Source organism: Cladophialophora carrionii (assembly GCF_000365165.1).
Source record: "Cladophialophora carrionii CBS 160.54 unplaced genomic scaffold supercont1.11, whole genome shotgun sequence".
Classification (NCBI taxonomy): domain Eukaryota; kingdom Fungi; phylum Ascomycota; class Eurotiomycetes; order Chaetothyriales; family Herpotrichiellaceae; genus Cladophialophora; species Cladophialophora carrionii.
In genome coordinates, this window is record NW_008481818.1 from 624,024 (window position 1) to 649,246 (window position 25,223).

General features: G+C 53.0%; 7 protein-coding genes across 7 annotated transcripts; 3 read left to right on the forward strand and 4 right to left on the reverse strand.

Annotated features, from left to right (window-relative positions):
- Positions 1–668: 668 nt before the first annotated feature.
- On the forward strand, positions 669–2,048 carry G647_09950 (uncharacterized protein; the record flags this gene model as incomplete). The annotated part of the gene is made up of 1 exon (XM_008725942.1): positions 669–2,048. The coding sequence occupies one exon, from the start codon at positions 669–671 to the stop codon at positions 2,046–2,048; it is 1,380 nt and encodes a 459-aa protein (XP_008724164.1).
- Positions 2,049–3,675: 1,627 nt separating this feature from the next.
- On the forward strand, positions 3,676–6,351 carry G647_09951 (uncharacterized protein; the record flags this gene model as incomplete). The annotated part of the gene is made up of 1 exon (XM_008725943.1): positions 3,676–6,351. The coding sequence occupies one exon, from the start codon at positions 3,676–3,678 to the stop codon at positions 6,349–6,351; it is 2,676 nt and encodes an 891-aa protein (XP_008724165.1).
- Positions 6,352–6,976: 625 nt separating this feature from the next.
- On the reverse strand, positions 6,977–8,146 carry G647_09952 (uncharacterized protein; the record flags this gene model as incomplete). The annotated part of the gene is made up of 1 exon (XM_008725944.1): positions 6,977–8,146. One exon carries the CDS (start codon positions 8,144–8,146, stop codon positions 6,977–6,979), a length of 1,170 nt encoding a protein of 389 aa, XP_008724166.1.
- A 1,810-nt stretch (positions 8,147–9,956) lies between these two features.
- On the forward strand, positions 9,957–13,676 carry G647_09953 (uncharacterized protein; the record flags this gene model as incomplete). Its single annotated transcript, XM_008725945.1, has 1 exon — positions 9,957–13,676. The coding sequence occupies one exon, from the start codon at positions 9,957–9,959 to the stop codon at positions 13,674–13,676; it is 3,720 nt and encodes a 1,239-aa protein (XP_008724167.1).
- Positions 13,677–18,347: 4,671 nt separating this feature from the next.
- Positions 18,348–19,223, reverse strand: G647_09954 (uncharacterized protein; the record flags this gene model as incomplete). The annotated part of the gene is made up of 1 exon (XM_008725946.1): positions 18,348–19,223. One exon carries the CDS (start codon positions 19,221–19,223, stop codon positions 18,348–18,350), a length of 876 nt encoding a protein of 291 aa, XP_008724168.1.
- A 2,520-nt stretch (positions 19,224–21,743) lies between these two features.
- On the reverse strand, positions 21,744–22,465 carry G647_09955 (uncharacterized protein; the record flags this gene model as incomplete). Its single annotated transcript, XM_008725947.1, has 2 exons — positions 21,744–22,134; positions 22,182–22,465. 2 exons carry the CDS (start codon positions 22,463–22,465, stop codon positions 21,744–21,746), a joined length of 675 nt encoding a protein of 224 aa, XP_008724169.1.
- A 483-nt stretch (positions 22,466–22,948) lies between these two features.
- G647_09956 (uncharacterized protein) lies at positions 22,949–24,065 on the reverse strand (the record flags this gene model as incomplete). The annotated part of the gene is made up of 2 exons (XM_008725948.1): positions 22,949–23,644; positions 23,706–24,065. 2 exons carry the CDS (start codon positions 24,063–24,065, stop codon positions 22,949–22,951), a joined length of 1,056 nt encoding a protein of 351 aa, XP_008724170.1.
- Positions 24,066–25,223: the final 1,158 nt, after the last annotated feature.

Here is a 25,223-nt window from a genome sequence, read left to right on the forward strand (position 1 = left end):
TTCCATGGAACGCTCACTTCGGTGCCATTATCGTGTCACCATGTTTGTCCAACGAGGACTAAATATAGGATTGGATATCCGGTGAACTTTCGAGCGGCCCAGTCCAGCGCAAGTCATGTACTGTGGCGCGGTCAAAGGTTCTGCAGCAAGGATGCCGCGCGTCGTGGTGGAGTGGATATGAATAGGTGGATAGGTAATACAGGTGATACAGGTGAGCTGGTGTTGATGCTTGAGAACCACTCGAGGAGATTGTTGCACAAGACACTCGAGGAATGTCCAGGCACGGTCAGGTTCATCTCCCTCGCTTGTGCCCCTTGGTATTTTGTGCCTGCGTCACCCAAACCATCTCTTCCCCTCGTTGACGTCGCTTTCCCCAGTTGTGCCCCAAAGTTTAGGCATAGCTTGCCCGTTGTCGCCTAGTTCAAGGGACCGCCACTGCCGCTAACGTCAAGCTCACAACAGGCGTCGATTCGAGTGGAGCAGCAGTGAGGCATCGGTAAAGAAAATTTCCTTCCGGCGGACCTCCAACACAGCCGTGTATGTATGTACAACTCGGCCGTGGAAAGAGCTTATATCAGGTATATGCTCAGAAATACATGTGGACCGTCCGTCCAGCGCTCTTGCCACCCCTGGCTGCTCTAACTTGTCGGCAATCTCCCTTGCGCAGAATGACTCGACTTGCGCCGGTGACAGGGACCCCTCGAAAAAATCATAGCAGTAGCATACCTCAATCGAGGCATATCGATCTCCTCAAAGGGTGGCCACATCCGAGTCTTCTGCCGCCTCTGCAATTAGAGCAGGCATCCTCTCGCATCTTATCAGACCCAGCAAACACAGATGTCCTGTTCTACGGTCCAGACGAAGGATATGAACCACTGAGGAAAGCAATAGCTAAATGGCTCCACCAATTCTACAACCCAAACAAACTCATCACAAGTGAGAGAATATGTATTAGCGGAGGTGCCAGCCAGAACCTGGCATGCATTTTGCAGACTTTTACCGACCCCATCTACACTCGAAATGTCTGGATGGTAGCTCCTACTTACTATCTGGCATGTAGGATTTTTGCCGACGCGGGCTTCGACAATCGGCTGAGGGGTATCCCCGAGGACGAGGAAGGAATCGATCTCAGGTATCTTGAGCAAGGCCTTCAGCAGAGTGAGCAACAAGCATTAGCGGAGAACAACACACAACCCAGAGTAAAGACGCCGAAGCCATGGAGGAAGATTTACAAGCACATTATCTACGCGGTGCCTACCTTTGCTAATCCTTCCGGTCGAATCATGAGCCTTCACCATCGACAACAGTTGGTACGCCTGGCGCGCAAGTATGATGCTCTCATCGTGACAGATGATGTATACGACATGCTACAGTGGCCCTCGGATCCAGCCAAAGAAACCCGTACGATATGCAGAGCAGTTTTGCCGCGGATTGTGGACGTTGACCGAGAACTTGATGGTGGGCCAATTAGTGATTTTGGAAATGCAGTAAGCAATGGTAGTTTCAGCAAGATTGTTGCTCCCGGCTGTCGAACAGGCTGGGCAGAAGGCACTCCAGCAATGGCGTATGGCATCTCCCAAACAGGCTCCAGTCGATCAGGAGGAGCTCCTTCGCATCTGGTGGCATCCTTCATCTTCCAAATGTTGGCTACAGGTACCTTAGATGACCACATCTACAAAGAACTGCAGCCTGCGTACGCGGCACGATACCACACAATGATGGAAGCAGTCAAACAGCATCTTCTCCCACTAGGTTTGACCATGCCGCAGGCAGATAGAGATGTTGCGGGAGGATATTTCATTTGGTTGACTCTGCCAGGGTCGCTGGACTCGACCCGGATCTACAAGCGGGCATTGGCAGAAGAGAATTTGACCATCATCTCGGGACCGTTATTCAAGGTCGACGGCGACGAACACAACGAGCAAACCCGGTTCGAGAAAGATCTCCGGCTGTGCTATGCATGGGAAGACCAGGATGTGCTCGAAGAAGGGGTCATCCGGCTGGCCCGTGTGATCAGAAGTGAAATGGAACGTGATCAAATCAGATGAGCGACGGAAATGGGCCATAGAAACATGCTGTTGACTGTCGATGTGACTTGTCACTACCACTTCGCTTGTCAACTGGATATCCGGCCTAGTTTGCCGACTTCGCCGGCTCTCTTGTCCTCGACCAAGTTTGACAGACGAGCAGGGATGTATTGCATGATCGGCTAAATTCTGCCGTGTAGCCACAGTTCCAGCCTCGAAGCGCCACCAACGTGACCCGATTTCTGCATTGTCAAACCTTAGCTGTTTCGAAGCTGTTTCATGGCAGATGACTACACACCCAATCGGATGTTTCGCCGTTGCCAGCTCAGCAGTATTTCGAAGCCCGCTCTGTGTCCTGATCCCTTCTCTTTCTTCGCTTCCACAGCCTGTTTCCTGTTTTGCATCGCTTCGTCCCCGTTTACACACCTGGTAGGTGGAGTGGAGTTGTGCCAGCTGCGTTCGGATCAAAGAGGGGCCTGGGTGCTCTTGTCCCACGAATGAAGAGCTACAGACCACACTTTCCAGCCTGTGCCTGAGTCGGACGGCCACGCGGCTGCTTCCCAACGGGGCGGCGCGAAGAATACAAGCTTCCTCAGTCGATCTGGTCCAGGGCGTGCTTTCGGTAGTGTAAGACTGGAAACAGCTAGTAGTGGTGATAGGACTGATCTTCTTTGTTAACGATGTATGACGGAGATAAAAAGGATTGTGAAGAACCCACTGCGGCAATGCCTGTGATGCCCAGTGTCGAGATTGAAGGAAGCTGGAGCACCACCAGACAGGTTGTCCTGCTGTGCAAGTACGTACACCTGTTCGTCGTCTGTGCAAGCTGACTGCAAATTGAGATTGGGCCCAATATCAAGGAACAAGCGACCTGGTTCTCGTCAGACTTTACCTCACTGCGCTGCGATTGTGCGGTGGTGGGTTCGAACGCTTGCCAGCGCACATATCACTTCACTGTGACTTCGTCTCTCTGACTTCATCCACCTCTTCCACTCTCAAGACAGCAAGTTCCTGTTCCTTGTTTTTCTCTCTTTGTCGCATTCACGCTGGTTGTCGTGGGCTGTTCACCTTTGTCATTCGTTTGAAGAAGAAAGAAGAAACAAGTGGCACAAAAGACTTTCTCTGTCTTGATCGACTACCGGACCGACGGCGACCGCCTTTGAAAATCTCGCCGATGAATCATTGTTTATTTTCTTGTCTTCGAGAGCAGCTTGATTGTTGTCTGGTCTTCTGACTCTCGTTGATCTGTCACTTCCAACTCACTTACTCTGTACCCACGCAACTGAACTCGTGGCTTCCTATTCAACGGTTTCCCCATTCATCGCAATCACAAAAAATCTCATTCCGGCGTCGCGTGCTACACACCAGTCACAAGGCAGCTCTCCCGCCGACAACTTCCTCCCAAACTTCAATACACCAGTATCGGCTCAGAAGACATAGGCAGCGGACATCACTGCTTTTATCACTGCCCACTCTTTGTTTGTCTCGGTGCTGGTCGCTCGAAGACTTAAAGCTCTTCCTTCGACACTTCGAATCCATTCTCCTTCTAAAGTTTCCACCAGCAAGATTTGACAAAACCAAGACCGACAACTGGATATCGTCAACTTCGACGTTCTAAGACGCACAAAACACACCTAACCTGAACAAAATGCGGTTCTTCAGCTACCTCTTGCTCACTCTGCCCTGGCTGGCGAGTGCGGCTCCGAAACCCAAACCTGTCGAACTCGAGGCTCGGCAGGCCACTTCCTCATACTGGCTAAGTCAGATCCAGCGTCAAGGCACGGTTGCATACGGCTCAGACACCACGTACAAGGTTTTTCGCAATGTCAAGGACTACGGTGCTGTCGGTGATGGGTCCAACGACGATACTGTTGCGATCAACAATGCCATTACCGACGGTGGTCGCTGTGGCCAGGGTTGCGACAGTTCGACAACCGTGCCTGCCATCATCTACTTCCCTCCTGGTACTTACGCAGTCTCCGCTCCCATCATTCAGCTGTACTATACCCAATTTATCGGAGACGCTGTCAATATGCCTACGATCCTTGCCTTGCCTGGCTTCGAAGGCCTTGCAGTCCTCGACACCGATCCTTACATTCCTGGAGGTAATGGCGCACAATGGTATACAAATCAGAACAACTTCTACCGCCAGATGCGCAACTTGATCATCGATATATCACAGATGCCCGAGGAGAAGGGTGCTGGTATCCACTGGCAAGTTGCGCAGGCTACCAGCTTGCAGAATATTGTCTTCAACATGCGCCCCAAATCTCCCACCAACAAACAACAAGGCATTTTTATGGATAACGGCTCAGGCGGTTTCATGTCCGATCTCACCTTCAACGGAGGCAAGTTTGGTATGTTCCTCGGAAATCAACAGTTCACTACGCGTAACCTGACTTTCAACAATTGCGGAACTGCCATCTTCATGAACTGGAATTGGCTTTGGACTTTGAAATCCGTCAGTGTGAACAACTGTGATGTTGGGATCGATATGTCGAATCTCCAGGATGGTGTCAACCAGACCGTGGGCTCCCTCATTCTACTTGATAGCGTCATGAGCGGTACCCCGGTTGGCATCAAGACATCCTACAACTTGACCAGCGCACCTGCGACTGGCGGTACAATGGCCCTGCAGAATGTTGACTTCACTGGCACTCAGAACGCCATTGTCGGAGCCGATGGCATCACACCCATTCTTGCTGGCGGCCAAGTTGTGGCTGCTTGGGGTCAGGGCGATACTTACACTCCGGCTGGCATTTCAGGAGGCCAACCTGTCAAGCGAGAGCCCCAGGCCCAGCCTCCACCTCCTCAAGGTCCGCGAGAGTCATACTCGTCGACGACCACAACCACCCTCACCACCTCGGCTGTTCCTCCGCCATCCGGTGTAGCATTGACCACAACCACAGTCTTTGTCACCGCAGCCCTACCCCCGAATGGCGGTGCTCCTCCGTTCACCATCGCGCCCATTCCACCTTCTGGAGTCAGTGGCTCTCCCGGCGTGCCACCTAACGTCACTGCGACAGCGAGCGCATCTCCAACTCGGTCCACTCTGCCCGCACCAACCGCTCCAGCTGCCTGTTCTGCTTCTCCTGCTGCCCTTCAATCTGCACGCGTTCAGCAAGGACTGACCGCCCCGAACATGCCAGCATCACTCATGAACGGCAGCAAGATCTTTGAGCGGTCTAAGCCACAATACGAGAACTTCCCAGTATCATCCTTTGTCAGTGTCAAGTCTCAAGGTGCAAAAGGCGACGGAGTCACAGATGACACTGCCGCGATTCAGAAAATCCTGGATTCTGCTACACCTGACCAGATCGTGTATTTTGACCATGGTGCCTACGTCATTTCTGACACTGTTCGAGTACCGTCGAATATCAAGATCACCGGTGAAATCTGGCCCCTTATCATGATACAAGGATCGGCGTTTCAGGATATCAACAACCCCAAGCCTGCTTTCCAAATCGGTCAGTCTGGCGACGTCGGCTCAGTCGAGATGTCGGATCTTGTCTTTGAGACTATCGGACCCGCTCCAGGTGCCATCATCCTAGAATGGAATGTCGCTGAAGAATCTCAGGGCTCTGCTGGAATGTGGGATGTCAATTTCCGCATTGGTGGATCTGCGGGAACTCAGCTCCAGCAGGATACGTGCCAGGCTAACATCACCGGCTCCTTTGAGTTCAAGCCCGAGTGCGCTGGTGCATTTCTCCTGATGCACATCACTCAACAAGCCTCAGGCTATTTCGAGAACTGTTGGTTCTGGGTCGCGGATCACGAGCTCGACATTACTACCCACAACCAGACCAATATCTACAATGGCCGAGGCCTCCTCGTCGAGAGTCAAGGTCCTGTTTGGCTATATGGGACCTCGTCTGAGCACAACCAGCTCTACAACTACCAATTCGCCAATGCTCGCGACATTTTCATGGGTGCGATTCAAACAGAAACCCCATACATGCAATCTTCGCCGGATGCGCTGCAAGGAGGTTTCCCACCTAATCCATCATTCACGGATCCGACTTTTGAAGACTGCACGACCGAGTCCTGCAAGAAGTCCTGGGGTTTGCGAATTGTTGACTCGTCCGATGTCCACATGTATGGAGGTGGGCTCTACAGCTTCTTCGACAACTACATCCAGACGTGCCTGGAGACCGAGTCTTGCCAAGAGAACATGATTGATATTCAGTGTTCGCAGAATATCTCTCTTCTCGGCTTAACTACCAAGGCTTCTGTCAACATGGTCAATGTCAACGGCCAGCCCGAGGCAATCGGTGCCGACCACGAAAATCTGTTCGGGCAGACAGTAATGCTCTTTGAGACTTGATCGGACAATACAAGGAAGGGCGGGTGGGAAGGTCTCTAGAGCACGAAGTCAAGATAGGAAAAGTTCGCGACAAAGGACCAATGAAACAGGTAATAATATTGGAATGTGGAACGTGAACTGAAGGCTGGATCGGCGCAAACAGGCTGGTACATGACTATGAAATATCACATATCACCGGACATACTGTTACGATGGCCTGTATTCGAACGCGCAGGTGTTGGTTGGAATTGTCATACGCATAGTGATACCCACGTGGCTGAGAGGTGCGTTTCATTGCTGGAGTCGATATTGCTGTGCTATTACTTTGGTTGTAGCTTTGGTGACAACAGTACAGCAACGATGAACAATAGAGAAATCATTCGAATGATCAGTCACAGGCGTTGGATATCGACCCCGTGAAGTCCGTCCTCGTCGCACAATAAGCTTCCAGTAATCGAGGAGATCTGAGCGACTGAAGCTCTTCAATGAATGGTTTAGTAATACTGATTTTCAAGTTCTCCGGCCACACTGAAGTAGAACCCATGGTCAAAGGGCAGGGGTATTGATAACCCTGACGCATCTATGTATCTATGTCCGTGATGTACTTTCCAACTCTACCACCGTTCGCCATCCACAGATCTTTCATCTACAGCCTCACAACCAGTTTCCGCCCTGACACCTTTCCTTCCGCCAGCCGATCCATCGCCGCCTGTACGGCCCCCAGCCCATCTCCAACGACCTCCTTTTCGGGCGCACACTTCACCCTTCCATCGCCCATTGCTCGCTCCAACCATGACGGTAGCCGGGCTGCGGCACGGTTGAACTGCTCCATGCCCTGTGTGAGATTCACGATGATCTGGACGCCGTGCCTTGCGTGCGCTTCCGCACCAGGAAACACCGCGGCAATGAACTTCCTGGTCGGGATCCCCGCGTCGGCCAACCGGTGCAGGATTTCGCACAAGGGAGTAAGCGTCGGGCCGGTGGAAATGCCGTCATACGCGCCCACGACTTCCATCCCCGCGTGAGAGGAAGTCACATACGAAACGACATCGTCGACCACAGCCGGGGAGGCATGGTCGAAACACTTCACCGCCCCGAGCGAGGTGACCATGTCGAAGTTCCGCCCCGAGCACACGCCTATCACGGTATATCCTGCTTGGGAGGCGAGTTGGACGCCACTGGATCCGACGCTGGAGCTCGCGGCCCAGACGAGGAGGACTTTGCCGTTCCGTTCGGCCTTGCGGTCAAGGGGTGGGGAGTCCAGCTTCAGCATCGTCGTGGGGAAGAGGCACGACGCCGCGGTTGCCATTCCCAGCGGGAGGACCACGGCGTCTTCGTAGCTTATTGCGTCGGGGATGCGCGCGATCACGGGGCCGCGTAGGACCACGTACGTTTGGAACGCGGCGTACGCGTAGATTTTCTTTCCTTGCCAGAGGGAGCTAGACATCGCGTTGGAGTCGTCAGAGGTCGTATCCATGTCCATGTCCGTGTCTTTCCAGTGCTTTGTGTCCAGGGGTCCGGTTTGCGCAATCACGCGGTCCCCGATCTTGAAGTGAGAAATCGAGGCCCCTGCCGCGGTGGGATTCGGCAGCTCGACCACTTCCCCGGCGACGTCGCAGCCTAGGATGCAGGGGTATGCATCTTCGGGGACGAGGACGCCGCGGCGCTGGACGCCCCAGTCGGCCGGGTTGATTGCTACAGCGTGGGTTCTGATCACGAGTTCGTTGGCAGACGGGTGGCTGTACGGGGCTTGAGAGATGGTCTGGGTGGGCGATTTGGGCGCGAGGAGGACGAGGGCCTTGTTGGTGGGAGGCATTGTAGATCGACAGGGGCAGGTGAAGGATGGGATGTTCAGATGGGAGAGCAGAGAGGATGTAGAGTAAGTACTACAAGGGCAGCAGCGAGATGACTGATATACTTGCCGCCAGCAGTCTTGTTGGTAAAGTGTTTCTTCCGCTTGGAAACCGCAGTGATGCGTTTCCCGATCCTTGGACGGGCCCGGACATAGAGTTAATTCCTCCCGGGAATCGAGGGCCGCCCGCAGACTGGGTTTCAGGTCCGACTAGGGACACCGGTAATCATATGGAGAGGCAGAGGAGACGAACGCGACCGGGTGCCCGGTAGATGTATTGGTGGAAGCCACTTGTGGATACGAGAGGAGGCAGGTCCGGAAGAGTCGAATACGAGCAAAGGTTAGCTGGCCCACGGAGTTGAATCCAGAGGAGCCTTTGAGAAGGGTCCTTATGCGGAAAAGCTACGGAGCGTTGTAGTCAACTCCACATGAATACGAGTCGCGGCTAGCTTCTTCGAGGGTATACGAGTGCAGGTTAGATTATCGGAGACGACATTAGACAGGGGTGGTGAGGAATCTACCTCATTCAACAGCTACGGACGAATCGAGCTTAGGACCGCATGGACTACGGCGAAGTCGACTCATAGTCGACCATGCCCATGCATGTGAAGTGGACGCGGGCTACAGAGGCTCGCGCTTTCAACACACGGCATGCAAGATGTCCGAAGATCTTACCGGAGAGCCACCTAACTGTGGCAATGTGTGAGGGGCACTGTTAACCTCGACCCATATTGACCGGTGCGTCGAGCATCAATTCATATACGCAGGCCTTTTCAAGAACCTGGAAGATTCAAGTTGGGCTTCCGGTTCTCGATATGAGGAATCTCTTGACTCCCCTATCCTCCTACCGCGCCTCGTCGAGTAGCCGGGAGGGTTGTGCGAGAGAACAACGCCACACGAGTTTGACACCGGCATGTCGGCATTTGAGCTGAACGCCAGAAAAGTTGTTGGTCTATCGTCATCAACCCAAGGATGCGCTTGTGCACCCTCGATACGTAGGCAGTATCTCAAGGCCCAGACGGTTTCAGCGAACGTGCTCCATATGCTTCCGGATGGCAAGATCGTACTTGCATGATATTTCAATTACGGAGGGACGACCTTCCTGAAGGTGAAGCATTTGTCCGAGCTTGGCTGTCTAGGTTCGATAGAAGCAATCGAGAGGGTTTCACTTCGGCGTTGAATGACTTTTAAGATGCTGTTGGATCTAATTCCTCACATCAAATGCCGGACAAGCTTGATCGTACCACCGGAACCGTTGCTGCCAAGTGCAAAGCACGAGCACCGGATGTGCGCGGGTCGACTATCAGACTCAAAACGTTGAGTGCAAAGAGCCCATCAGGTGCATACTGATTCTCTTTACACAACCGGCCTCTTGTCTTGGGGCATTGTCCTGGGATATGTCTTGAAACGAGTTAGGTCGCGGCAATGCAGCATTTCTGCCTCAGTCGAAATCCGTCCTTAAGACATTCGACTTCGCCAGCTGATTTCATCTTCTGCCACCGCTTCTGGAAGAGTTCCAAGCATTTATCTCTCGTCAGAGTCTGTGTAATCAGGGAGAAAGTTTGGGGCAGGGATCCCCTGTGGGCGGTGCTCGACGCCGCCCAGAGTGTTTGCAGACGGTCTCGGAGCGGAAATACTATTATACGTGCCGAAGTGCCGCCGGCGCTAAGTGGGCGGGCGGTCATAGTGCATGGCTGGCCTTCTGTGCCTTTTGTTGGAGAAACTCGAGATTCTGCTTCTGCCTTGAGACGTTCAACGTGCGGACAGTGCAACCATGACTCTCCGACACGCTGCACGGTTGTGTGGTGAGCCAGAGGAGGACGACGACAATGAGAATGAGATCAATATCGCCTTCTCGTCTGACGAGGACGACCCTGTCACACTCCATCCTCAAGTTGACGCCTCGCAAGCCCAACTCCCAAACCCCAATACCGAACTCGATGCGCTCCCTCTACCTCCAGCCCGCTCCCCTACAGCCTGGCAGCGGCGGACGAAGTCGTCACCGGTCGAAGGTGTCACCGAGGTTCCCCCACTTCATCCGTTCCAGACAGCCTTCAGTCCGGAGACGCTGATCGCATTCATGCGTGAAGAAATGGACAAGATCAACCGCGACCGCGAGGCCTCTAAGGCTAAATGCAAGGGGAAGCAGAAAGAGACCGCTGCTCCGCCAGCCTTCGGCTTGTCAGACGCAACCCTATCATCTCTCTTGCCTTCAGCCTCTCCACTGTCGGACCAGTCCAACCACGGTCAGGTCAATTCAGGTTCTGGGACTCGCCGCTCACTGCGTCTCTCCCGGAAAGACTCGCCTCCTCTCACCTCGCTCAGCCCTGTCGACCCGCCATGCATGGTAGTCTTTCCAACAGACCCTTACTCTCAGAGTAACGACTTCATTCAATCCACACGGACAACCACCTTTGAAGAGTATACCAAGAACAAGAGGAACGCTGTTAGAAACAACACCCAAGAGTCTCCGACCAGCCCGTTGCGCGCTAAGCTGCGTCAGCCAGGTCTTTCCAAGGGTGCGACCACCCTCGACCCTTTGGCTGCTGAAAGCATTGGGTATGCGGGAGTCGTTTCAGGCATGCGCGACTTGTCCGACTTGACCCTGCAGGACGACCATACGCGACAACCCGACCAGGTACCTCCTACTGGATTCCTGACACGCGCTGCGAACATCATCATTCGGAAGAAGGTCGGCGGGAACCTGCTGGGACGGACTCCGGGCTTGTCGACCACGTCCGTTCCGCGTGGTTTGGACCATACTGTTACCACTCTTCCCGAACTTCCGATAGCGGGCGAATCCTGCACTTCTGCTGGCGTGGACGAACAGCAGCGCAGATCCCGCTTTCCTTTCAATTATGCCAAGATCATTCCTGAAAGTATCCCGTCAAATGACAAAAAGAGCTTCCTCGACAAAATCGCCCGAGCCAAGCGAACTCAATCATCGGATCCTGAACACGAAGCACAGCCTTCCAGCGGCAGATCTAGATTCAGATTGTCTAGTAGGCCAAAGAAGAAAGACGAGTCCGTAGCCACTGAGGTGAAGCAATATCCGCGCCTCTGGAAGCCCTCAAGCACTTCCGGTATTCCTGCAAACCCCCCGAAGTCCGGCACATCGCGACCACCGCAAAACGTGGCTATACCCTTAAGCGAACCGGTTGCGATCTGGTTGGTCGACGAGAATTTGTGGAGTGCAATCTCTCAGTTCCTCTCAACCCGAGATGTCAAGAACCTCCGTCTTGTCAGCAAGTTGCATGCCCAGATATTGGCGCCGATCCAGCTCAGAAATGTCGTGGTCAAATTCGACCAGAAATTCTTTGACGACACGATTTTCAAGAACCATGGTCCTAACATCAATCGTTTTGGTGTCTCGTTTGAATACAACCTGGAAGGTCTGGCGTACGCGAGCCCAAAGATCATCGAGAAGGAACAGGAGGCATGGTTCGGAAAGTTCGTTTGGCCAACTGAGAATTACCCTCGCTTCCCGGAACTGCAAGCTATCGAAGATCTGGTGGACAACAATCGCCCTCTCCTCAAACAAGCTCTCGCTAAAATCACCAACGCCTCGGAGCTTGGCTTGTGCATCGACAGCGGCCATGGCTGGATCGAGGGTCCCGATATCTCCGACATGGCCCTCTTCGAAAAACGAATCGGACAAGGCAGCAAAGTGTTCGGCAAAACCTTCAAGACCGAAGATGTATGGACCACCTTTGCTCGCAACGAACTATTTCGATGGGGCCAACAGAACACCATCAACACGACTCTCAAATCTATTCTCGCTAGGCAGCCACCACCGGCGTCCGATGCTAAAGAGGTCCGCTTCCTAGATGGGCTCAAAGTCCGCGACATAAAAAGCTTCGCTTGTCAGCATGAACAGTACGACTTCGACCCAGAGTGTCATACTGGAGGTGTTGCCACCGTCCTCGACCTGGATCCAGCAGCCGCCGTCGATCCGCAAGTGAATCCAATTGGTGCAGCGGTGCAGAATCTCGTAAATTTGCATCAAGGTGCTGCTGAGCGTCACCGTCGAGCTCTGAGCCATGCCAGAAATGCCAACCGCAAGTTACCCCAATGGCCTGTGATCTTCAACGGCCACAATCTTGCGGCGGAGCACGGTGGTCATTTGTCATTCATCCAAAGCAAAATCGCCAATCCTTTCGTATCGCCCCTCACACCAGGGATACTCAGTGAAGCACAGGCGCAATGGCTGATGGAGACTGTGTGGGCCCAGCGAGCGTTTCTGGGCGCATACACCACAGCGATCATAACAAACAAGAACAACTTCCGTCATGTCCACACTCTCCGCATCAGCAAGTTGTCCTCTGGCTTGCTGCCGTCTCTGGAGCAGCGCGAGTTCTGGAAGTCGTTGTCTGGACTGAAGCGACTGGAGATCTCCCTCAGTCCTGACTGGCGCCAAGAACATGTCATCGGCGACAAGGCCTTTATGCACAACATGCCTATCTCTCCCGCACAGGCTGCTGAGCGATTCACCGACTTCTTGAGGCGCTACATCACAAAACTCGAGAACCTGCACAGCCTGAGTATTGGCTATGTCGGTGGTGGTGAACACGGCGTTGGCATGTACGCCCGCAATCAGCATGTTTTGCCGGCTCCCATCGTTGACAATCCGAATGAGTGGCTGCTTAAGAATACCAGCAAGACCGCCCCGTCTCTGATCAAGTTCGATCACGTGAGAGACCTCAAGTTCGAGAATTGTTGGGTCACTCCTTGGATGCTCAAAGGATTCATGGAGGTTAGCAGAGACACGAGTCTTCATTGTTTGACCCTCGACTCGGTAAGCATGACCGCCATCCACGAGGAGAATCTGGAAATGCCTCTAATCACCGTTCAACACGGCCTCCGTTGTCTCCATTCAAGGGAGGAATGGCCTCGTGAGATCCTGCCCAAGGGCGCTGCATGGGCTCGCACTCTTGACGCCATCACTCCAGGAAAACCACTCTGTGAATACAGATACGAAGCTGGCTTACTCGACAGAGATGACACGCCCGTACCAGAGCGATCTTTCCGTGGCCACGTTCAACAGATCATCCTTAATAGCTGCGGTTACGTCAAGATCTCTCTGCCCACTGGTCGGGCCTCGACATACAACCAGAACTCGGCTGTCATCCAGTCTGATTGTCCTATGGACCGCGGTCTTCAGGTCCGTAGGGGTCGTTTCAGTGGCTTGGGCGCAAACGCTAACGCTGACGCTAACGGTCGCCTACGAGAGCGTGCCCCATATGTGAGTGAACTTCACGACAAGACAAATCGGATCATGATCAGCAGCGACGGATTTCCTTGGCTTGGGACACTGACCCAGTGTATTCATCCGATTGAGAAGCGCGTTCTTGAAGGGGCCTGGCAGATGAAGTTTGGCTGGGGCGATGATTTGAGTAGGTGGGCTGCTGTTGAGGATGGCATGTTCGAAGGCGGTACCGGAAGGTTCGGCGGTGTGATCAAAAAGGATGAATCTGCGGTCCTGAGCCGCGTGTGATTTGAGAAGGGGGTGACTGTTTTCGAGTAAGGCGGTCGGTTGAGGCGATGATCCTGATGTTCGGCAAGCGACGGTCGCCTGGACGCTCAGCACGCCAGCAGCTGCCCGCCTGACGAGGATTTCATTCTCTACGATGGCAATTCGGCAACTCAGCACCTTCACGGCCATGGATACGCACCATTGCTGGCATATTTGCCTTCAGCCGCATGAGGTTGCCAGACCTGAGGAGATGTACGCAGGATAGGCGGCCACACGAACCTGAGATAGCTAAGCGGAACCAGAGCTTAGCACGGTTGGATCGTCCGCGACTGACAATCATCAGTTCCCCGTGTACTCAGAATCAGAGTGTTGGTGGTCTTGTTCCTGTTCGAACCTTGACTGGATCGACGTCAATCGTCTCGTCGCCGGATTTGTTCTTGGACCACTGACGTGGAATGTGGTCTTTAGACAGAAGAATGACAGCACTTCCGCTTCTGTTCTCTAACTAACCGGTGTTCCTACCTGTTTCCACGTGGCTACTCCTTCGGGAGAGTCTCTCGTTGTAGCTCTCGGGGAAAGCATGCATCGGGTGTTTGTCGGATTTAGCTAAGCTAAGGCCGCTCGGTATCGTTGGAAGCAGTCAATGAGCCTTTCCCCCCTTGACCGAACCTCGGACGTAACACTTAGGAAGAACAATGAAGTCCTTGGGCCAAAGCCGCTTCACGACTAACTGCGTTCATGACCCAAGCCAAGAGCGTGCATAACAGTACCCACACATGGTGACCCTGGCTGCGGCAGCGGCACCCAGTGGTTGTGACTGAGACTGGTCTCCCTGGTCACTCGATCTGTGACGGGCCTCAATACTGTAAGCGACTTTCTCGGTTCCATTGATCCATACTAACTCAATTCAGGGACCTTCACCATCCATTTTTCGGACAGCACTGAGATGTCTGACCAAGCCTTCCGTTTTAGCTTCGTCGGGGGTACTGACTGCAGTGAAGAGCCTTTCCAAGCTCAGCCTCATACTGAAAAATAGCGATGCTGTTGTCTCCAAGCTCGGCACGTCGCTCAGCACGTCACGGGGAAGACTCCCTTCGATCCAGATCCTCTCTTTAGCCAGAGCTCAAATGTGCCAGAAATCACCGTGACGCATCCTTCTCTCAATTCACTCCAGGGTGTCATACACCAGCAACGCGTGGGAGAGAGTGTTCTCAGTCTTGCCATCCGTGAAGACCTTGCGCCGGCTCGACGTCTACTTCGGCCGAGACTGGGGGAGTTGGAGCGCGTGAGAGGTATGACACCCCCAGTGGCCCCGGCCTCATCAGTAAGACAGAGAAATTATTGAGTCGCGGCCACAGTGGTCATACCATATGTCCCGGACATCACAGAGCTGTGTATTGCAGGTACGGTGGACGTACGTCGGATTAAGGTGACACGACGTGTCCCTCTCGCCCTAAACACACAATTTTTGGCCACTCAATGCTAACAAAGAGCCAGGCCTATACCACCTACTTTGCTGGTCTGGGAAAACTCAAGCCTCTGTTCCATCATCGCAATGAGGTTACGAAGAAGCTCAATTCTCGCGACTGGTACCTGATTCTGGATTCGTTCTCGAGGGATATCAGTGATCGATAGCATGGAGGTGGCTGTGGCGCGTGAGTTCTTCACCTTCTGTCCTTCTGTCCTTCTCGTGAGACATTCCGTCCCATGTTCTCACGCTACGGCAGTCGAGATGAGTGTGAGCGCGACGCAAATGGTGGCGGGATCAGAAGCGTCTAGCGATGGAGGGACTTCAACGACTGGAAGAAGTTTCCCACCAGAGAGGATATATACAAGAGTCTTACATCGGAGGTGATTGGATCAGTGACATCTGGGTTCAGAACCGAACGGTCCGTCCCCTTCTGACACACAGACTATGGACAATTGCGTGGGGGAGATGTAGGGAGCTCATAGTCGTCGGGTAGCGAGACCAGCAACGGACTGATTATCACCACTACGGCGATGAGATGACGGCGAAAAGGCACAAAGCATTGCGAGTTTCTGCAAGGAACCAAGTTAGAATGGAGTTATGAGAAGTGGGTAATACCATCGTTGGCAGAGTACACCCCTCATTGCTGCTGCGTGCTGGAGCCTAGACCTCAAAGCTGTCGCATCGAGGACTTTGGTGTGCGTTTTTCGCTCCAATTGTTCCTGGATCGCCACTCCTGTTTATCCATCTACCTAGGTAGGTTGCTGGGTGCTAAGTGATGTAGTCAAGGGCGATCGATGGCCAGAATGGCCTAATTATTTCCGCCTCGGCCGAATTGAATTGCATTGCAAAAGGGCGACGAAGGAAAGAAGGAAGCATCACGTTGATGTTGTTACTATTGTGAGCGCAGGCAATAGTATTCCCTTGCCTCGGTTTGTGTGTTTGTGTGTTTTCATCTGTTCCCCAAACCCTGCAGGATATGTATACAATCTCATCGCCCCTTCGCATGCGCCATACCATATATGTATCTTAGGATGGTCGCGCGCGCGTGTCGTCAGCCAAGCCTTGCCCCTTTCCGTGGGAGCCTTGTCGGCTTATTGTCTTTACCAAAGATGTCCATTCCTCAAATCATCAGAAATAAAACTGAGCAGCAACCCGCCAGTGATACCAAGTGCGAGCGGGAAAGAAAGGGGATATAAGTGTCTGAATACTTTCTCCGGGGAGGTAGGACCACCGTGGTCTCTCCAGGTCCGGGAGGTGCGACAGATTGTCCCACTTTACCGTGACGGTGGGTGACTCGGCGTTCCGACGGCATTGGACTTCACTTTGTGCTTTGGTGCTGGCCTTGATTTGTTCGTGGTCTTCCTCTTGCTTCTGTGTCTCTTACTTTGTCGTTTGTGGGCATTCATTGATTGGGCGTCCGCTGACCAGGTTTTACCTCGATGCCGTCGACCTCTTCAGCAACTGAGGTGTCTTAGTCTTCGACTTCCTCGCCGGACAGGCACTGCGTCCTAGTGCCACCACCGTACACCAATCGCCTCGCATTAGTCCTCGAATAAATGTCGCTTCAAGGTAAAGCGCACGTTTCGTCTGGCCTTCTCCAGCAATATTGACATCTGAGGTGTGGGAAGAGGTAATGTCCTTGTGGTCGTGGCCGCCTCGAATATTCGGGTGCGCCGACCTGGAAGTTCATGACCAGTATCCTTCGTCCTTGGTCTTAATATTAGCGTTGTCGCTTGCAAGGAAGGCTGTTCTCTTTCCCGAAAGCCGCCATTATAACGCCACACCCCTTCAATACAAGCCTCCTTTTGCTCATGAGAGAAACCAACAGGCTTCGTCCATCTGTAGCATAGCCATCTATCTCCACGTGTCTCTGGGGTCCAGACTCATCGCTCTGCGGTCATACGCCATGGTGTTGTCTGATATTTGCAATGAGTGGGCACCGATCCACGGTATGTGCGCAACGAATTCGAGATGGTGATTTCATCATGTAAGATGCGTCGAAGGAACGACTCCTGAGCGATTGAGTTCATGAACAACATTTCCGTATGCCACGCTGCTGCGTTCAGCCTCAAAGACTTTGTCAAGTCTCTTGAACTCCGATCCTATTGCAGCGGAGAGGTTTGAAACGGGACGTGAGGTGTAGATGAAGAGACTGGGATCCATGGCATTAGCGGTGAGACTGGGAAAGAATGGACCAGAAGGGGCGCAGGTCAGGCTGTGGGGTGGCTCAGAGCTGCCAGAGAACATCGACGAAGTCGAAGAAGATGAGCTTACCCGGCGTTTTGAGGGGCAGAGCCGGACAAAGCAGCAGCGCGGAGATTGCTTGAGCCGTCATGAGGCTTGTATGATATAGACCACCTGAGTGATCTCGTCTCGCTATACTGCACAGAGGAGTTAACAGAGATGTGTCTCTGCAACGATTCGAGGAGTACTAGAAGTTGTCAAACTGTCAACCAGAAAAACCAAGAGCCACGAATCTCTGCAGCCCAGGACTCCATGGCTATCGATTTACTAGACACTGTGCAATGGGCCATAGGAGTCACGTGAAATGAAGTGATGTGATTGATCTAGACTTCTAAAGTGCGTTCCTGTCGCCGTGTTGTGTAGAGGCGGCAGAAGTGACGATACACGAGACTCTACTTCATTTCATGCCGCTAGACGTCCATCCCATCAGCATCCACTGACATGTCTAACCTGGGTTTGAGCATTCATGTCTAATTCGTCCCCCTTTATCACTGCGCAGCTGGAGAGTCTGAAGGGTCAAGACGGACCAGGCGGTCATAGCCACATCCACAACAGGCCTGCAGGCAACAGTCTGAGTGAGAGGGACAAAGGAATTCTAGTGAGACAATGGACATGCAAGTAGACAATGTTAGTAGGATGACAACCAAGCCCTGCATTACACTCCGGGAACTATTGATTGCGGGTACTTTGTTCCTCGCTACGGTAAAGACACTGCCACCAGGTGACCGTGCGTGGCTTATCCAAGTCAACGGCGTTGACTGCGGGACTCTGTCGCCAATTACCCATTCGAATTCGAAAGTGCTGAGTCTGTCTTCTGTCTGAACAAGCTTCAGACTGAGCAATTTCCGCGCACTTCTTTCTCCGTCTGTGCTCGCCTCTGTCGTCCACGTACATGCGCGGTTTTGAGCGGGTCCTGTGATAATAGACTCTGTTTAGACGCGAAAGCTCGTGGCTCCATCCGTTGCATGCATCGTTATTCAGTCTTGCTCTTGCCCAGTCTTGACGTCGAAGATCCTCCTGGCCATCTCCGCAAGTACAACCCAGACGATCAGGAACAGGTACTCCGGCCGGGACATGATGTTGAGAAAGCCTCTTCCACCGTTCGTCTTTTCCCCTTCTCCTTCTTTGTCTTCACCCTCGTCTTTGTCCGCAGCATCCTGTTCTTGTTGAGGCACAGAAGTCCCAGATCCTTCGCCGGGTCGGTCTGACGCGACACTGACACATAGATGCTCTGCAGGCTTAGTGTCGGCGCGGCCCTTCTCGTTCTTCTTCGGCTTCCGGCTCTTCTTCTTGTTGGTCGCGGTTGTATTCTTGGGTACAGCTATAGCTAGAGGTGAAGTGTCTGTCCCTGTCGCCTCGGAAACGAGATCGTTGTCTGCTTCGGGCTCTTCAATTGCAAGAAGGTTGTACCTGGAGCCGGTGGTTTGTTCAGGTGCCTGCTTCTGCTTCTGCTTCTCCTGTTGGTTTGGGGTAGGTTGTGCTGCTGACTTTGTTGATCGTCGTCGAACAATGGTAAAGCCAGCGGATTGCATGTTCTCGTTGAAGACACTCCCCGGTAAGTTTGTAGTGTGGGTTGAGCCGTTGGCCTTCTCAGCGCTGGAAGATGGATAAGAAGCGGTGGCTCTTTGTTCTGGACGCGTCGATCTGAGACCCGGTTGTGGATTGGAGGTGCTCGTACTGATTGAGTATGAGTTTGGCGCAGAGGCTGCAGTACCGTCAGGACATGCGAAAGCAGTGTTGTTTGTGATCGTCGGCTGTGGCGTTGAGTCGACCTTGGTGGCGGGCGACGGTTTGGTTCGTTTAAATGGTATCGCTGCCAGATCGGGTAGTGCTGGCTGTATCATATTCGGCATGGCTGCAGCGTGCAAGACGGTATAGGGGAATATGATATCGAAAAAGGATGAAGTTTGGTAATACTGTACTTGTTGAAGAGCCAGACGAACAGGATGATGGTTAGTTAGCGCAGGACGACACACGCTCTATCTGACCGTGAATATACAATGCCTGGGATAGACACTTCAATGGATAAACCCGGGGGTGGTAACTGACCGGAAAGAATCGGGTGTCTTCACTTCAATTGCCTGTCTTTCACCATGGTCGGCGAAAGGCCCAGTAGATGGAACAGGGGAGGTACTGCCATTCAGGCTTGAAAGTGCAACAATCGATTCTCCGTGTCCTAGATATGAACACCTAATGCCAGTGATGAGATGACCATGCTCGCTCGACCTTTCCAGCCTTCTTTGTGTACTATCCAGTGGTACTGTGGCTGTCTATGTAACGCGTTTGTGACATTCCTGATATTGACACAATCAGTGCTGCCAAAGCTGTCGTCCTCAAATACCTATCCGGGTGTCTCCAGAAAAACCGAGAAGCTCTTCAAAAGCCAAGGTACTAGACTCCTCACACCTTCAACGTTCACCTGAAATGTTGAGACGAAGACTTCCCTTCAGCCGTCCTCAAAGCAATCCGTATGTCGGCCAGGTATTTGACAAGCTCTTCAAAAGCCAAGGTACCAGACAACCAGACCTCTCATACCAGCAACAATCACCCTGAAATGATGAGACGAAACTTTCCCCTTCAGCTGTCCCCAAAAAACAATCCTCCTCAGTCGCCCTCATACCAGAAGCTCCCCTTGTTGCTCCCTTAGCACCCGTCGGCATTCGACGGTGATCCCGCCTCATACTGATCATTCAAGAGAAAACCCAATGAGAAATGCAAATAACCCCGGCCACATAAGACACTACCTGTAAGGCCAGGCTGAGATATAAGTGGACGCCATTAACAGGGGTTATCGTTCGTTTAATGCCCGGTCCTTGCAGACGAGATGTCTGCTCAAATCCGCAGTCATCAGCTCCGTTCGCTTCCTGCTCCATGCGGCGTAATTCCCTATCAATGGCAGCTGCCTCTTCTTTGGCAACGCGAGGACTGTTCTCATTTGCGGCATGGGTGCTCATTATCCGACGTACCAGGGCATTTTCCGCCTCGGTATAGGTAGTACCGCGGGCCCGGATCCAGTAAAGTGTCATGCATCGAAGGAAGTCGTCTTCTGAGAGACACGTTGCACATTCTTCAACCGTGGGCTTCACGGCAGATCCGGTGGCGAGCATGACTTCGGCAGGGCTGCGTTCGAGTTGACTGTCAGCTTCAGTGGACTGCTCGTTCGACGTAGCGCTGAGGCTCAAGGGAAGGGCGACAAGGTCTGGTATGCTTGGATCATCCATTTGTTCACAACGGCCGGTGTCAGTGGGATGTGCTTGATCAGTGATGCCGTCGTGCGAGGCTTTGGTTTCAGCTTTTTCATCTTCAAGAGGAGAGCGTGAGCTGGCTACAATTGCAGCTTCATGGTGTTTATAACAGAGTGAGCGCACCTCGGTCAACATGACTGCGGTCCCTACCGGTCTGGATACGACTTGGGAGGACTAGGGGATTACCTTTGGTAGAAAGAAGGCGTGAGTGGTCATGCCCTGAGATTGTTTTTGAAAGAATTGTGCAGTAGCAAAAGGTCTGGGCCAGACATATCCAACGGGGAGAAGTGCCTGCGTGGTCTGGTCTTGGACAAGCATTTGCACCGATGAAAGAAAGTAAAACTGTAGCAGTGAATTGAGAGTCATCCATCTGTAAGACAGTTGTTGTCCTTTGTTCTTTGTGCTTTGACAAAACATTCCTGTGCCAGGAGGTCAACTTTGACAATGAAGTCCGATCGATATCCATCATCAGGTCCCAGCAGTGTTGAACACGCGAGTCGCCGACACTATACAATCGCTAGCATCTTGAATCGAAAACACCTTGAGTCGCCAACACCGAATCTACAACACCTTGAGCCGCCAGTAACTAGAGCAGCAGCTCATCCATGCCGTGTCCGATCGTCCACGGTGTGTTCGAGAACGACGATGGAAAGCCAGCCCAATTATCCCCACTCTCGACATGGTGAATGGCTTGCACCTGACCGTCCCTCCCGCGCTCACAACGATACTTCTCACTCCATCGATGTTGAAGGACACGTAGCACCATCAGACGTGGACAAATGGCAAAAAACCGTTGTGCAATTTCGGCCGGGTCTTCGCTCGCGTGATGTTTGTCATCCTTTCTCAGCATGTAAGCCCACCGTTCTTCATGGTCCATGTCGTCACGGGATTCTGGTGGGGAAGTTTGCTTGTGCCATTGTGTCGATGTGATGGAGAGGACTGAGAGACGGGGCAGGGCTTGGAACTCCGGAGCCAGACCCTACACTTTGTCAGAATCCAAGTTGGGTCCGGACCGGTAACCATATACATACGCTTAGCTGAGTTCGGTAGAGATGTCCTTCGATGTGCAGTCCTGGGACATCTTGGACGTAGGGGACCATGTCTGTCTCATCTCAGCATCCTAGCTAGTCAAAACTGGAGAGACTCACCCTGAATCGATCGGGCCGTCCAATTGGTCAGATTCTTCCTCACCTCGAGGTGGCGGAGAACTTGTAGAGTCGGAATGGCTCTCAATGCCGACTTCCAACCCAGTGTCAAGTCTTCTGCGACCAAGGTCGTCAGGTAGGGACAAGCCAGGAGGAGGGCGACTGAGTCCGGGGCTGTGGTGAGATGTAAGACCCCGACGGTGGGGAGTATAGTTTCTGTCCTCTCGAGCTCCGTTCGTAAGTGCGAAGCCACGACGGCGTTGTTGCACAAATTGATCTTGAGTTGAGATAGCCGGGTCATGGCTTTGACCGCCTTTACAAAGTTATTGTAGAAGCTAGGATGGTCATTCTGTAACAGGGTGATCTCGAAAGCACTGTTTCAGTCAGCCCCATGCCAGTTTGAAAATTATAGCGCACTTACTGTAGCCTGGATGCGAAGAAGGTCGACTTGGAAAGTCCACTCAATATGCCAGCATCCGCGCTGTCGCCAATCCGTGGCATCACAATATGGCCGTAGTAGCCCTTGAACAGGGAAGGCTCGCACAGGTGACGAAGGCGCTTGCTCACGAGAGAGAGATTCTTGACATCCTGAGGTAGAGGGTGGTACCAGTCGTGAAATTCTTCAAGCTCCTCGACGATGATCAAGATGCAGTCGTCCGGGAGGTCTGTGAAAGACGTCGGGAGTGAGATATCTGTCGACGCCATAGCGGATAAAGCCCGTGAGGACAAGAAGAAGTTCTTCATGGCAGACTGAATGAGAATGGAGAAGATTGAAATTTCAGCAATGTGTACACAATCGACGTGAAGAAAGCGACACGCAGTTGACGTCATTGGTGTTTCTCCTTCACTTCACCAAGGTCTCGACAGCGACGTGGGATCCTCATCAGGCGGAATGCAGGTGCTCAAGTGGACAGGGAGATGTAGATGCCAGTACCTACCTGTGGTTGGGGGGAGGAGTCGAGGGACTGTAACGGGACTTGGCATGTCAAGCACATCCTCCGCACCATCAGATGACAGGCGCTCGCACAAAGGAATATCAAAGTCCTGTTTTGTTCGTACTGATCGTTTCCACATTTTGGAGCCATTTTCGATGGCGGCAGTGTTATGGAATCAGCTGCAGGAAATGCTGGCCACTGACTTCAGCACTCGATGTGTAGTCGGCACACTGGAACTCCACCGACAGGTGACCTAAGCCTTCCCTTGAACCATAGGGAGACGCAGCTCGAGACCGCCCTGGTGCGTATACACCCCCTTCAGATCTCCCACACTCCGCCTCAAAATCCACTCCTCACTTGTCAACTCCAATTCCTCCTTCTGCGACTCTGGTTGCTGGTCGATGAGGCCCCCCTTGAGCCGCCGTAGCACGACTGAATCCTCAGGTCGGGAGAAGAACACCAGACTGTGCCGATCGATCTTGTCCTGCGGCGGCAGCGGAGGGACGACGCGATGGACGTTGGATCGTAACAACCCGGCTGTAAATCTGACCAGGGCATCCCCAAGATTGACTACCGCCGAGCCAGGGACAGGCCGTACATAGACCCATTCGTTCGTTTGCGGAAGGCGAATCTGCAGTCCGCCCAGCCAATTGAAGAGGATGGTAAGGGAGCCAAAGTCGGTATGCTCGCCTAGCCTGGCTTTCTCCTCGCTGAACTTTCCTGGCGCCGTCTTATTGAACCTTATGTGGTCGCCCGATCGCTCCTCAATCCGATGTAGTTTCGCGAGTGTTCCTATCGGCAGCTCCAGGTTTCTCTCGAGGTGTGTGAACATGATGTCGATAGCGGCTCGACAATTCCGGGCGTAGCTCGCTAACAGATCCCAGTTCCGTTTGATCAGGTCCGGGCACGGAAGTGGCTTGCAATTGCCGACGAGGTCGTCTTTGCGCATCTAGAGGGATAGTTAGTCAGCAACGGCGTCAGCGAAAGAGAGGGGAGTCGGAGGGATTAACGTTGTAATTCTCATTTCGCTGTACGGAGCCATCTTCCATCTCCGTGGTACCTAGATGGCGATACCCGAAGAAAGGGTCGATTTTCTCACGAGCAACCTTGTCCTTCTCCGCATCGGGAAGACTATGAAACTCCTTTTGTATGACGTGCAGTCGTTCGGCTTGTGAGACCAGCTTTTCGCCCAGAGCAGAGCCTTCCATGCTCAGGTAGAAGAAGCCGAGCTCTCTCGAAGCCTTGAAGAAGGAACGCGACTCGGCCGCATCATCGGCTTCAAGCTTACTGAGAGAAATAGAGACGAGTGGTGCCGTTGTTACCCCTTCGGCAAAGGGTGGGTACTGGTGGTGTGAGGTTGTGAGAACCATGGCTGTCAAATGTGTTCGCTTAATTCTTGGGTAACGTCGAATTCGATGCGCTGTGTAGCGACGCGCGTGCTAACCAGGAGGAGATGGAATATATGTGAATCTCCTCATCTCTTCACGGCGCGTCCCCGCTGATCGAAGACCCCGCTTCAGTCGGCTCGAGATCCGGTGAGCCGGCGAAGCTGCGACGATCGACGTTGCGGCAACTTGCCGAGACACCTTCGATAGATTATCAGTTAACATCGATCTCGGGGCCTTGGTACCCGATGCATCATGAAGGGATATGCTTACCAGTGAAGGAAAGCGTTCGGGGTGCGCCGGATCAACTATTTTTCCGCTCCAATTTTTGAAGGCGCATCTTCGACATAGAGGTCTTACCGTTCACCTCAGACTGGCCTTTGTGCAACAGAGTGGTCCAGCCAGAGTCCAGGGCAGCGATCATATTCCGTACAGTCTCAGGACTGATATTTGGAAGCGATAGGTCGAGATGTCGTTGACAAGATTCCGTTGTTCCCAGTCTGTGTCGTTGACATCAATGGTCTCAGGAAACAATTTCTCCACCTCGAAGGCCTTATATCCAGCTTCAACATGTCGGGCGATCACCGAGTGACAGACACACCATCGTGGGCATTACACCGTGTTGTACTGTTCCAGCACATGAGCGCCAGTGCTTGCCTTGTGACTTGACTTTCCACTCAGAGTCGCGTGAACAGCGAAGGCGGCCTTCGTCCGCAACATGCCTGGCAATGAGCTTGAAGGGTCCCTGGTGAGTCCAAATATGCCCTGAACACGAAGCGCCCGAGCCGACGAGCAATCTTAACAAGATCCCGTTGGACAATATCACAACTCGGTTCTCCATCACCAATCTGAGCTTGAACAGGTGGCAGGAGTGGATCCCCAGAGGCCCTGCGAGCGAGCCAATAGCAACTGGCGGGCTCTGTCGCGCTCGGGTCCGAGTATCCGACGCCGGCCGAGACCAAGACCGCCCCGAGTCCATCCCCCTTTCGGTACGGAGTACCTTCGGTCTCTACGCAGAGTGTGGCAGACACAGGAGGGAATGCACGCCACGCAGTCCTTGAAGCGACGCTGGTACGATAAGTGAGTCCGAAAAACAAAAATCGATGACGCTGTTGTCAGCGGGAACTTGCATCTGGATCACCA